General features: G+C 29.8%; 4 protein-coding genes across 5 annotated transcripts; 3 read left to right on the plus strand and 1 right to left on the minus strand.

Moving 5' to 3' along the window:
- The first annotated feature begins 675 nt into the window (after window positions 1-675).
- Window positions 676-3110, plus strand: LOC106651845 (WD40 repeat-containing protein SMU1). The gene is made up of 7 exons (XM_014370526.2): window positions 676-821; window positions 909-975; window positions 1049-1192; window positions 1275-1389; window positions 1456-2200; window positions 2289-2625; window positions 2694-3110. The coding sequence occupies exons 1-7, from the start codon at window positions 796-798 to the stop codon at window positions 2790-2792; spliced, it is 1533 nt and encodes a 510-aa protein (XP_014226012.1). The 5' UTR covers window positions 676-795; the 3' UTR covers window positions 2793-3110.
- A 142-nt stretch (window positions 3111-3252) lies between these two features.
- On the minus strand, window positions 3253-6009 carry LOC106651806 (zinc finger protein 2 homolog). Its single transcript, XM_023460072.1, has one exon. It carries the CDS (start codon window positions 5299-5301, stop codon window positions 3265-3267), a length of 2037 nt encoding a protein of 678 aa, XP_023315840.1. The 5' UTR covers window positions 5302-6009; the 3' UTR covers window positions 3253-3264.
- Window positions 6010-6066: 57 nt separating this feature from the next.
- Window positions 6067-7065, plus strand: LOC106651805. Its single transcript, XM_014370472.2, has 3 exons — window positions 6067-6388; window positions 6464-6563; window positions 6647-7065. The coding sequence occupies exons 1-3, from the start codon at window positions 6253-6255 to the stop codon at window positions 6969-6971; spliced, it is 561 nt and encodes a 186-aa protein (XP_014225958.1). The 5' UTR covers window positions 6067-6252; the 3' UTR covers window positions 6972-7065.
- A 345-nt stretch (window positions 7066-7410) lies between these two features.
- Window positions 7411-11449, plus strand: LOC106651855. Of its 2 annotated transcripts, XR_001339359.2 has the most exons (7): window positions 7411-7736; window positions 7957-8434; window positions 8505-8710; window positions 8779-8974; window positions 9582-9829; window positions 10263-10339; window positions 10672-10760. XR_001339359.2 is itself a non-coding variant. In XM_014370541.2 (6 exons), exons 1-6 carry the CDS (start codon window positions 7713-7715, stop codon window positions 10843-10845), a joined length of 1326 nt encoding a protein of 441 aa, XP_014226027.1. In that variant the 5' UTR covers window positions 7411-7712; the 3' UTR covers window positions 10846-11449. The 2 variants fall into 2 exon arrangements, 1 of the variants encoding a protein (XP_014226027.1); XM_014370541.2 differs by lacking the exon at window positions 10263-10339 and having other exon boundaries at window positions 10672-11449.
- The last annotated feature ends 783 nt before the right edge of the window (window positions 11450-12232 follow it).

Here is a 12232-nt window from a genome sequence, read left to right on the forward strand (position 1 = left end):
CTATCGGAGTTTTTGGCACGATTGCCGATTGACGGCCTTCGGCATACCACAAGAGAAATAATTTATACCAATCATTTGGTCCGAAATTACAGCTCCTGTGACCTGTCCGATGCGTTTTATCATTGAAGTTTCAAATTCATCTTCATCCCTTTCCATCCCATGAAACTTTCAATATTGGCTTGTACAAAATATGAGAATACTTTTATGGTATTTTCGAGTATTTAAGATTACTTCTTTTCCTTTATCACGATCACAATTATGTAAACCTTTTCAGGAAAATGGTTGAAAATTAGACTTTTAAAATACTTTTTTTGTAAATTGATTTTTCTTTAAACAGAAAAATAATAAAATTATTAGGAGCGCCTCATAAGCGTTCAAAATTGAAGTTTCGTTCGAGTAGTTTAAAACAAGTTCATCCGTTATAATTCTGAGTGTAATGGAGTATTTACTGCTCTGCAATGATTATAAATTGTCTGATTGGAGTTAATTTTATTTGCATTGCACCTCACGCATATACCCGCAATGAATAAGGGCTCTCGAAGTTGTAACTTCAAAGCAGATGAGAATAAGAGTCAAATTCATTTTTGACAGCTTTTTAGGAGTCGCAGTTTGTGTCTTGTATCGCGCCACCTACATGCTTTCGTCTAAGTTAAAGAGCCGTCCGCTATGTGCACCAGTGCTAGTGCTGCTGCTGCTGCGTGGTTTTGTATTGTATGTAGTTTAGTTCGTGAATGTTTTTCAACTGTCATAAAAGTACATTCATAACATTTATATCAATTAATTTACTTACTCATCATGTCGATCGAAATTGAGTCCGCTGAGTGAGTATTCATTTGATTGATACGGTTTTTGTCAAGAAAAATTTTCTCTGTTTATTTGCAATTATTCATTTATATTTTAATTCACAGCGTCATTAGGTTAATCCAACAATATTTAAAAGAATCTAATCTTGTTAAAACGCTACAAACCATTCAGGTAATGAATTATCTATAAAAAAAAATAACAAACTTGAGATTCATTTTAATATAAAATAACAATAATATTTCAGGAAGAAACCGGTGTTTCACTTAATACTGTAGATAGTGTTGAGGGTTTTGTAGCAGATATTAATAATGGGCACTGGGACACTGTACTCAAAGCTATACAATCGCTTAAATTACCGGATAAGAAATTAATTGATTTATACGAACAGGTATGAATAAAAAAATGTTTTGTGAAAGTTAATGTAAAGTATAGCTTGGCTATAATAACATTTCTATTTTATGACATTTCAGGTGGTTTTAGAACTAATTGAATTACGAGAGTTGGGAGCTGCAAGAAGTTTGTTGAGACAAACTGAGCCAATGGTTATGATGAAACAACAAGAACCAGAGAGATATATTCATTTAGGTAATTATCTGAACCATCATTTTTTAATAATATAAAATAAAATTAACAATTTTATAAATTTTTCAGAAAACCTTCTTGCAAGATCTTACTTTGATCCAAGAGAAGCCTATCCAGATGGAAGTACCAAAGAAAAAAGAAGAGCTCAAATTGCTACATCATTGTCTGGTGAAGTTTCAGTAGTACCATCCAGTAGGTTGTTGGCATTATTGGGTCAAGCTTTAAAATGGCAACAGCATCAAGGACTTTTGCCACCTGGTACAACAATTGACTTGTTCAGAGGTAAAGCTGCTGTTAGAGAACAAGAAGATGAAAAATACCCTACACAATTATCAAAACAAATTAAGTTTGGTACCAAGTCCCATGTTGAATGTGCTAGATTTTCACCTGATGGTCAGTACTTAGTCACAGGATCAGTAGATGGATTTATAGAGGTTTGGAATTTTACTACTGGTAAAATTAGGAAAGATTTAAAGTACCAAGCTCAAGATAATTTCATGATGATGGAGCAAGCTGTTTTAGCCATGGCATTCAGTCGAGATAGTGAAATGTTGGCAGGAGGTGCTCAAGATGGAAAAATAAAAATTTGGAAAGTTCAAAGTGGACAAGTTCTTAGAAAATTTGAAAAAGCACATTCGAAAGGTGTGACATGTTTACAATTCAGTAGAGATAACAGTCAAATATTATCAGCATCGTTTGATGCAACAATTAGAATTCATGGTCTGAAATCTGGGAAAACTTTAAAAGAGTTCAGGGGACATTCTTCTTATGTAAATGAAGTTATATTTTCTTCAGATTCTCATAATATCATCAGGTGAGCTTACTCACATTAATGAAAGTTTTTGAAAGTTAATGAAAATTAATTTGATCTTATTAAAATGAACAACTATTTTTGCTTTTAGTGCTTCATCTGATGGTACTGTAAAAGTATGGAGTTTGAAAACAACAGAATGCACTGGTACTTTTAAATCCTTGGGAGCAGCTGATCTTACAGTCAACAGTGTACACACTTTACCAAAAAATCCAGAACATTATGTAGTTTGCAATCGTTCAAATACAGTTGTTATCATGAATATGCAAGGCCAAATTGTAAGGTCTTTTTCAAGTGGTAAACGAGAAGGAGGTGATTTTGTATGTGCAGTTGTATCACCCAAAGGAGAATATATTTATTGTGTTGGTGAAGATTTTGTATTGTACTGTTTCTCAACTACTTCTGGTAAATTGGAAAGAACATTAAATGTAAGTATGTGGTTAAGGATTATAGAACACGATGACAAACAAATGTTTATTCAATTTATTATTTTTAGATCCACGAAAAAGATGTGATTGGACTAGCTCATCATCCACATCAGAATTTATTGTGCTCTTACAGCGAAGATGGTCTTGTAAAATTATGGAAACCTTAAGTACAGTGAAAATGTTAATACATTTTCAACTTAGATTATAAATACAATATGATACATAGATTATAAATACAATAATTGAGCATGGTAGTAGTTTATCTAAATGAATTGAATTTCATTATTTAATCAGTCTCTTTTGATACAAACCGTTATAGAACACATAAAAAATGAAAGATTTTTAGTTGTGATTCAATTAATTTTTAGATTTGAATATAACGTGATTGAAGAATGACATGTGAACAAAAATAATGATTTATGACTGTAAAAAATTTATTTTAAAAATTTTTATAAATACATTGATTGTACAATTCAAGTGCAAAATATAGTTATTCATTGTGACATTATAAAAACAATTTCATTTTTTTTTTTAATAATTTGAAAATTATTTTTCAAATTCTATTTGTATTATAATTTTTGCTGTTTTATTTATATTAAAACTTATTCAATATATTTTCAAAAAGAAAATATAATAATTTTAACTAATATCAGCAGTATTTTCTTTTTCATTATTTCTAAAATCAATAGTTATGTCTTTCACAATGTCTTTATGCACTGTGTTCATGTGCTTAGTTAAATAATGTCTATCTCTAAATGTCTTTTTACATATTTGACACTCATGTTTTTTAAGTTTCAAATGAACAATTTTAACGTGCATAAGCATATTATCTTTTCGTCCAAAATTTTTGCCACAATACTCGCAAAAAAAGTTTTTCTTTTGCTCGTGCACAGTATCAATATGTACAAGCTTGTGAGCTTTTTGTTTAAAAGTCGCATGGCAAATTTCACATTCAAAGGCACGAATGTTTTTATGAGATCTATCAACATGTTTCGTTAAGTTGCTTTTATGACTAAACTTTTTTTTACATATTTCACACTCATGATTTTTAATTATAGTTCCATGAATGCCTTTGATGTGCTTTTTAAGGTAACCTTCAAAACCATAAACTTTATGACAAATAGGACACTCAAAATTTCTGAGACGTTTATGAACTGCATCAATATGGATTCTTAAGTAAGTCTTATGTCTGAATGTTTTTTTACATGTATCACACTCAACACCCTTAACTTGTTCATGTGTACCAGTAATGTGTAATCGTAAGTATGTTTTATTTGTAAAGGTTTTTTGACATATAGCACATTCAAAAACAGTATTTCGATGAACACTTCTAATATGCCTCAACAAGTTTTTTCTCTTATCAAATGTCTTTGAACATTCATTGCAGGAGTGTGTCATAAAACCAGGATGAACTGAATCATAATGAACTAATAGATTTGACTTTTTTGCAAAAAACTCATGACAAACTTCACATTCCACTTTTTTTCTCTCATGAACCCGGGTGACATGTCGCTTTAATCTATAGTTGTTTTGAAAAAGTTTGTTACATTGATTGCACTCAAACAAGCTTTTTTCATCCACTTCGTTTTGCTCTTCTATGCTTCTTATAGAATTAATTGCATTATCTTCAGTTATGATACTTTCATCTGCTTTCTCAGTTATACCTTCATTTTGTTTTTTATTCTTATGAACCTCTGTGACATGTCTCCTTAAGCTGCTGTTGCTTTTAAATAGTTTGTTACACTGATTGCATTGTAATGCACTTACTTTATCAACTTTATCTTGAGTCTCATTAATTGTTATAGACTTGATTACATTATCTTTAGTTATTATACTTTCATCCACTTTTTTAGCTTCATGAACCTGCATATGACGCTTCAAATTATAGGATCTATTAAACAGTTTGTTACATTGATCACATTGTAACACACTTTGTTCGGCAAAATTATCTTGTGATTCATTAAGTGATATAGAATTCATTGCATTATCTTCAGTAATTATACTTCCATCTGCTTCCTTAGTTATTATGCTTTCATCTTGTTCATTACTCTTATGAACCATAGCAATATGTCGTCTTAAATTATAGTTTCTATCAAATAACTTGTTACATTGATTGCATTGTAACACAGTTCTTTTAGGAGCTATACGTAGTGTATCATTAATAATTGTAGAATTAATCGCATTATCTGTTATTATACTTTTAACTAATTTTTTACTTTTATGAACTTCTCTGACATGACGCCTTAAGCAAGATTTATTTTTAAATAGTTTGTTACACTGATCGCACTGAACTACTCTTTTTTCATCAATTTTATGTTGAGGTTCTTTAATTATTATAAAATTAATCATGTTATTCTCAGTTATCACTCTTACATCTACTTTTTTAGCTTCATGAACCTGGGTAACATGTCGCCTTAAGTTATATTTTCTATCAAATAGTTTGTTACATTGATCACATTGTACCAAACTTTTTCCATGAACTTGTTGTTGTGGTTCATCAATTGCTAATGAATCAATTACATTTATCTCATTTCTTAAATGTTCATCTGCACTTTGAAGGCTATCGTTATTCAAACAATCAGTTTCATTTTCATTATAGCCGTCCATGTCATATTCCATTTTTACTGCAACAAACTCAGGCTCACAAATTTCAGTTTTAACTTTACAAATTTCCATTTTGACAACTGGTGTGACTGTGATGTTATGAACACTGATGAATTATTCAAATTTTCTTAATATTGTTCAACAATAAGTTTTCAAAAATGTTCAGCAATGCTGTTTGCCTTACAGTTAAATTAGTCAATAATTAAAATAATATAGCACAAATAGTCAAGATAGTTAAAATTGAAATAAATCTTTTGGTGTGTATAAAAGACATTCATTCACGTTAATTCACCCTATTGATTTTACTCCAATTTTCTTTTCATTTTACATCAACATACAAGAAACTCTGTGATAATGATCTTGAAAATGAGTTTTTAAATCCAATGCTGAAAGACAATTTTCTTCAGATACTTTTTTATATTCCATCAATCTCTATTTCTTGCTGAATGTTTAGGGAAATGCAAAATATATTGCGATTTTGAAATGGCACCCTTAACTTCGAGTCCATAAATATATTATATGTAAATAATTGCACTGCACTTAAAACCACTTTGAAAATCCGATAATCAGCAATAGATTGTTCGAGATTCATGAATTATATTCAAAAATCAGTAAGATATAACTTTGCAGATCCAAATTGGAGATGTTGATGTCAAGAAAATAATTATTAACTGTTTGGTTTGAATTTGCAACTTTTACTTAGTAGCTGACTGTAAATTTAAAAATAAAATACAGTGACCAATTCATTCTGCTGTTCACTGTTTGAGGGTCAAAAACTGAATACATGTAAACGGTTGAAACTCGAGTCAAAACATGAGGTTGGGTGCGCTGTGTGCTGTGTAGCACGATGCGTAGTTGACTTGACACTGCCGAATGCAATCAATTTCACCCCATGGACTTTGAATATTATATATTATATATTATAATTTTTAAATAGTAAAATCGAAGAGAAATATAAAAGCCATCATATCATACTAAACAGTCAATTTTTAACTGTGAGTTGTTTCAGTAAATTTTTTAATAATGGAGCGTTGCGATAATGATTCGTCGAGTTCAGAAGACGAGGTTAATTTAAATGCTCTACGAGAAGCAACAGATGACTCTTTTATAAAAAAATTTTATGAAGATAAAACAAAAAAAATAGAAATTACCCCTGAAGGTAAATTGACAATTTAATTTTTTATAGACGTATTTGATATTATGTACAAAGATGTTATAATAAGTATTATTTTAGGTATTGCTGATACAAAAAATACTGATAATTATGAAACGAATGGATTATCTCAGTCTTGCAAGGATTTTATTGCAAGAAAATTAATGCAACGTCTAGATTCGTGAGTGTTATAAAATTATTCAAGTACATACAATTTTAATATTATTTTCTTGAAAATTATTCATTTAATTTGCCAATTTACAGAAGCATTAGATTAAGCGATGATTTGGAAGTTGACTTGGAAGTAAAAAATAAGCCTAGTGATGATATTGGAATTAAACTTTTGAGTTCATCAAGCATAATTTTAACTGAATTTGAAGAAGAGACAGAATTACCAAGATTAAAAAAACCAATAATTATGGGCAGTTACTCTGAAAAATCGAATAAGAAAAAATGTAAAGAAGTAGCAATTGAATCTGATCAAATATTATCACAAGAAGAAACTAAATATTGGACTAATAGAAAACCTGGAAAAGTATTCAATTATAAAAAGCAAAAAAATGGGTTGCTTGTGGAAATATCAAATTAATTTACTTACCAATTAGAATATTCAAACTGTAAAAAATTGTAAATAGTTCTCCAATGTAGTACATAAACTTGTAAATAATCAAAATTTTACTAAATACATGGCTGTATATGGAATGAATTAACTTTTTATTTATTTAATCCTTATTACAATTAAGTTTTTTTAAAACTTTTTAAAAATACAAATGCAGAAATACAAGATTTTAAGATAATTTAAATATTAATCTTAAAAATCTATCTCAAATCATTATTTCAACAAAACATTCTCTATTAAAAAATGTAAAGAATTATATTTTATAAGAACACTGCTTAATGAATAAAAATGATGATCCTAACAAGCCTCTACATTGATTCCCCAGTGGCCAGTGCGAAGTTTCATTGCAAAATGTGCCATATGTGTAATAACGGGCTCGCACTCACAATACAGCTGACGTCTGACAAGTCGCAGAATTAATTTTAGTCGTTTCCGCTATTCGCAGTTCGCAGTTTGCTCTACGCAATCTGCGATCTTTCATTTTTACTGTTATTCTGTTGAAACTGTATAAATTTTATAATAAGATTCTCCACTTATTCCAGTTGGTCCACGCACAAGTGTAATAATACCTTTTCTCCAAATACGATAAATTAGAAAAGAATTGATTGCGAAAGAAAAATCGTAAAAATCGATTTTACTCTTCAATGCTAACAGTATAATTAAATACAAGTGTACCTTTTTTAATAAAAGTCGTTATAATCGACAAGTAAAATGTCCGATCCAGTTATAAATCCGGTAAGAATTGTAGCTCAAATTAATTATACTATTTAATTACTGTTTAAATTTGTAAGCTTATTTTATAAAATTTTGGACTTTTATAAAATAGGCGTGACGGGAAATAAATTACCCGATTGTTTGTTTTACTTGCTATTTCTATTTGATGAATCACTTGACTAAATGAGTAGAAACTTAATACATTTATAATAATTACTAACAATAACTTATTTTAATTAAGGAAATACCTTACGTTGGAGAGATCCATGGAGGCGTTGTTCCTGGTAAAATGGTCAAAGTTCAAGGAAAAGTTCCTCATGAAGCAACACGATTTGCTGTTAACTACCAATTAGGCCCAGGGTTGAATCCTCGTGATGACATTGCTCTTCATGTTTCACCTCGTTTTCCTCAGGGAATCATCACTAGAAATAGTATTGAGTCAATGCAATGGGGAGTTGAAGAAAATAATGGTCCCATGTGGATTCATCCTGGTCAGCCTTTTGAAATAATTATTCTTTGTGAATATTATTGTTACAAAATTGCTGTAAATGGCAGACATTTTGCGGAATTTACTCACAGATTGCCTTATGATAGAGTAACTCATTTAGTTATCGATGGTGACGTTGAGATAAATTCTATTTTTTACGAAACTATTAATGTTGGTCCAAGACCAACAGCTCCAGTACCTGATCTTCCAACAGTTGATGTTGGTCCACCACGTAAGCATTTATAGCAAATGGTAAAGTTTTAAAAAATTTCCTTGTATTAATATTACTCTTTCTTATTTAGCACCTGGTGGTCTTTATCCTACTCTCAATCCTCAAGCAAAGTTTGATCTACCTGATAAAGATTACGATCCACCTCATCCTCATAGACAACCAGCTGCACATCAAAAATCAGAAGATGCATTTGGCAGTACATTGGATAAAGTTGGTTTAGCTGTTGGAGGGCTTGTTGCTGCAGGAGGTGTTGCAGCTGCAATGCATGCAATTAATGTAAACAAAAACACTAAAATTTAAAAGTCAACAAATGTATTATAATAAAATTCTCTTTATTTTTGAAGAAACAAAAAAAGAAACATGACGGAGAAGCAGATCATGCCAAATCTACTTCCCCAGACTATGAAAGCGGATTGGGTGGACTAGGAGCATTAGGAGCAGCTTTAGCTAGTAGTTTGGCATCAAATTCTCATGCACAACAAGGCTACCCATCTGATTCTGGTAGTGGTGGAATGATAGGATCATTGCTTGGAGCATTAGGTGAAATATTAATTTTATCATCTTTCAAATATATTTTTTATATTAATTGATTTTTTCTGAAATTAAAATTTTTTGGTATAATTGTGAGTAGTAGTAAATACTTGATTACTCTATTCTAAAAAATTTTTTTATTAACATTCATTCAAATTATTGACTTGTTAAAAAATCACAATTGATCTTCATGATGAATTGCTCTTACGAATAAATTCCTTATATACTGTGCTAAATGACATCACAGTCTTACGATAAACGCTTCAAGAAATTGCTTCAAGGATAAATTCTTTATTAATATACGGTTTTCAATACTAAAAAATGTATGTTACATTAAATATTTATTAGATAAAGATTAGACATTTTAATTAATCATCTAAATTTCTTGGTTTTTGAAAATTTTTGCAAAATCATTATGTTAAAAATAATTTTAATTCAATTTATAAAATTTTGCTTCAACAATCATTTTTAGTGATAGTTTGATAATAATATTATTTTCTATGTCTTATTAAGTTTATTGAAATATATATTTCAATTTCCAAAAAATAGAATACCTATGTTTATGTCAACAGTAATAATTCAATTGAATAATAGTAGGAATATATTTTTATTACAGGTGGTGGTCAAGCTACAGCAAAACCTAATTATAGTCAACAAACATCAAATTCTGATCCTTTCGGTGGAGCTCTAGGATCCATACTTGGTGGTGTTCTTGGGGGTGGAAGTCATCAACAACAACCAACATACCAACCAACTGGTGGCTATCCTCAGAATCAACCATCACAAAGTGGTGGAGGTAATGATTTATTTGGTGATTTAAAAGGAGCTCTGCTTAAATCAGCCATGGATGATATTACAAAACATGTAAGTAAGCAAGTGAGAAATAGCATGAAGCAAAAAACTTTGAAAAAATATCCTAAAACTTCAGAACAAGCTTAATAAAATGCACTGCTATTTCTATCATCTTATTAATTATTAACTGCTTTAATTTTAAATCATGTAAAATATTTTTTTTTTGTAAATATAGTTGCTTTGCACGTTAAAAATATTTTGTATCTCCTATTGCCTAAAAATAAATATATATTTGTTCAGTAAAAAATACATTTTTTATTTGAATATATGAAAGCTTCACTCTCAACTATTCCAAGTCATTACTTTTCATTACCAAAACTCATAAAATTTATGCGAGCTTTTTTCAAAATTAATATTAATTAATATCTTTTATATTAATACCTATAATATAATTTTTTAAATAAAAATAAAATTTTATTATATCATTTATAATATATATATCAAGGTTAAAAATTAAAGAAGACGAAGTCTGTTGGAAATATAATTTTTAAAACTGTGCTACCAGATTTTCAAAAGTCAAAGGTATTATTTCGAAATATGAGTTTAAAATTGTTTGATAACAAAATATATAATGTGCCCTATAAATAGAGTGCTTAAATTATCTCCTAACAAAAGCATTTTTTAGAAAATTAAAAAATAATCTTACTGAAATGTTTAGTCATATAATAATCTTGGAATACATTTTTCTCTTTTGTAAAAATGAAAGAACCTTATCTTTTATAATTTTAAATTTTAAAAAATGATGCTACCATTGAAGAATGATTAATAATTATTGGCTTTTTACACAATAACAGTTTTATTTGATTTAATTTGATATAATTTATTCATGAAAATTTGAATTTCAATATTCACAGCTATACCCTAACAAACCTCAACCATCGGGAGCCGAAAATCCTCATCCGACGTATCACGGAAATATGTCACCACCATCACACGATCCTCCGAATCCTCATCGAGGCTCCGGCCCGGGAAAGCTTAGCGCTGCCGAAATATCGAAGGGGCTTGGTCTCAGCGATGATGAAAATTAACATCAACGATGATTTTTTCCGAATCATAAAACCGGAATATACTCGATATTGTTCTAAAGCTTATATATATTCCACAATATGCGTGCAATACCTTTAAGCGTCAGTGATATGATTAAAAAGTTGTGCAGTATTTGACATTATTTTAAAATATTATAAATCGCAATGTATTATTATGTTAAAAGCTTTTGGCTTGAAACAATGGTAGAATAGAAGATATTCACTTTTAAAATTAAAACTAAAAATTTTCTCAAATCTTCTAAATTTAACTTCTAAGTATATAGTCTTCTAAAAAACGTGACCTAACATGTCGATTTGCGCCCATATTTTTCTATTTAATTTTCCGATAATAATATTATATGCTTTTCGAGATTTCATTGTTATTAGTGTTATCTTGATTGTCCGCAGATGAAATATTAACGATAATGAATTACCTGTAAAGAAAAATTGAAGTTATGGTAATGGTGTAGATGGAGAATTTTGTGCCTGAGACAAGAACTTTTTCAAAGATATTGTAAATTCCAACAATGCTTTAAATGTTGAAAATTATATTTTTTAATAATCATACTCAAATTTAATAACTGTGAGAATAAATTCTTAAAATTGACTTTGAAGCTTTTGAACAATTTTTTTTAACAATAAAAACCCCATTAAATTTAGTTCTACAGTTTTTTCTGCAAACTTTTGCGACCGTAGTTGTAAATACTTATTGAAATCGTTCAAGCTTACTTTCGAAATGAAAGTAGATCTATATAATTTACTGAACTTCTACAGAAATTATTTTAAAATTACTATAAGCCAAGAAAATTATATTTTAGCTACGAAAGATTTGGATCTTATTTCTTTTATTTGTAAATCTTGATAATCATTTATCCATAAAAACATAAATTTATCATTTACTGACATTTTTACTAGGACCAGCTATGGCGATCGGTACACAGCGTCGCACGCGCACCACCTGAAAGTATCTTGTGCACCTGGTCGTTTTTGTGCGTGTGTTTGCGAGTGTGCGCGGCATCCAGCACGTGCGTAATAGTACATTACGTCACTCGTGCGCGAAGTGGTTGATTCTCGCACGAGTCTCAGTTTGTCGCCCGAGCGCAGCCAGTGATGCTGGTAATTATAGTTATCGCCGAGTGGTAGATACTCTACCGATCGGATACGAATTACAGCATCGGCGTAATTATTCACTCTTGAACACATAAAAAAATTGTTTACAATAGATATTTTAAATTACATCTTTACACGAATTTGAATTTTGGGTTCACTTTTGCGTTAGATAGTACAAGACAGAATTACCACTCACCTAGTGTACTGGCATGCCCAACACAAACAAAAGTTTATGTTTTTGATGAAAAATTTAGTTCTTTCAGAATCCGGAATCAAAATT

The sequence above is a fragment of the Trichogramma pretiosum genome, unplaced genomic scaffold (genome assembly GCF_000599845.2).
Source record: "Trichogramma pretiosum strain Unisexual culture from Peru unplaced genomic scaffold, Tpre_2.0 scaffold42, whole genome shotgun sequence".
NCBI lineage: Eukaryota > Metazoa > Arthropoda > Insecta > Hymenoptera > Trichogrammatidae > Trichogramma > Trichogramma pretiosum.

Bases quoted from the DNA above. Each gene is read 5' to 3' on its own strand.
- LOC106651845 (XM_014370526.2), top strand. From the start codon at position 796: ATGTCGATCGAAATTGAGTCCGCTGA. The intron at 976-1,048 runs GTAATGAATTAT...ATAATATTTCAG, and splicing joins AAACGCTACAAACCATTCAG to GAAGAAACCGGTGTTTCACT. The intron at 2,201-2,288 runs GTGAGCTTACTC...TTTTGCTTTTAG, and splicing joins GATTCTCATAATATCATCAG to TGCTTCATCTGATGGTACTG.
- LOC106651806 (XM_023460072.1), bottom strand. From the start codon at position 5,301: ATGGAAATTTGTAAAGTTAAAACTGAAATTTGTGAGCCTGAGTTTGTT.
- LOC106651805 (XM_014370472.2), top strand. From the start codon at position 6,253: ATGGAGCGTTGCGATAATGATTCGTCGAGTTCAGAAGACGAGGTTAAT. The intron at 6,389-6,463 runs GTAAATTGACAA...GTATTATTTTAG, and splicing joins AATAGAAATTACCCCTGAAG to GTATTGCTGATACAAAAAAT. The intron at 6,564-6,646 runs GTGAGTGTTATA...GCCAATTTACAG, and splicing joins TTAATGCAACGTCTAGATTC to AAGCATTAGATTAAGCGATG.
- LOC106651855 (XM_014370541.2), top strand. From the start codon at position 7,713: ATGTCCGATCCAGTTATAAATCCG. The intron at 8,711-8,778 runs GTAAACAAAAAC...TTATTTTTGAAG, and splicing joins CTGCAATGCATGCAATTAAT to AAACAAAAAAAGAAACATGA. The intron at 9,830-10,671 runs GTAAGTAAGCAA...CAATATTCACAG, and splicing joins TGGATGATATTACAAAACAT to CTATACCCTAACAAACCTCA.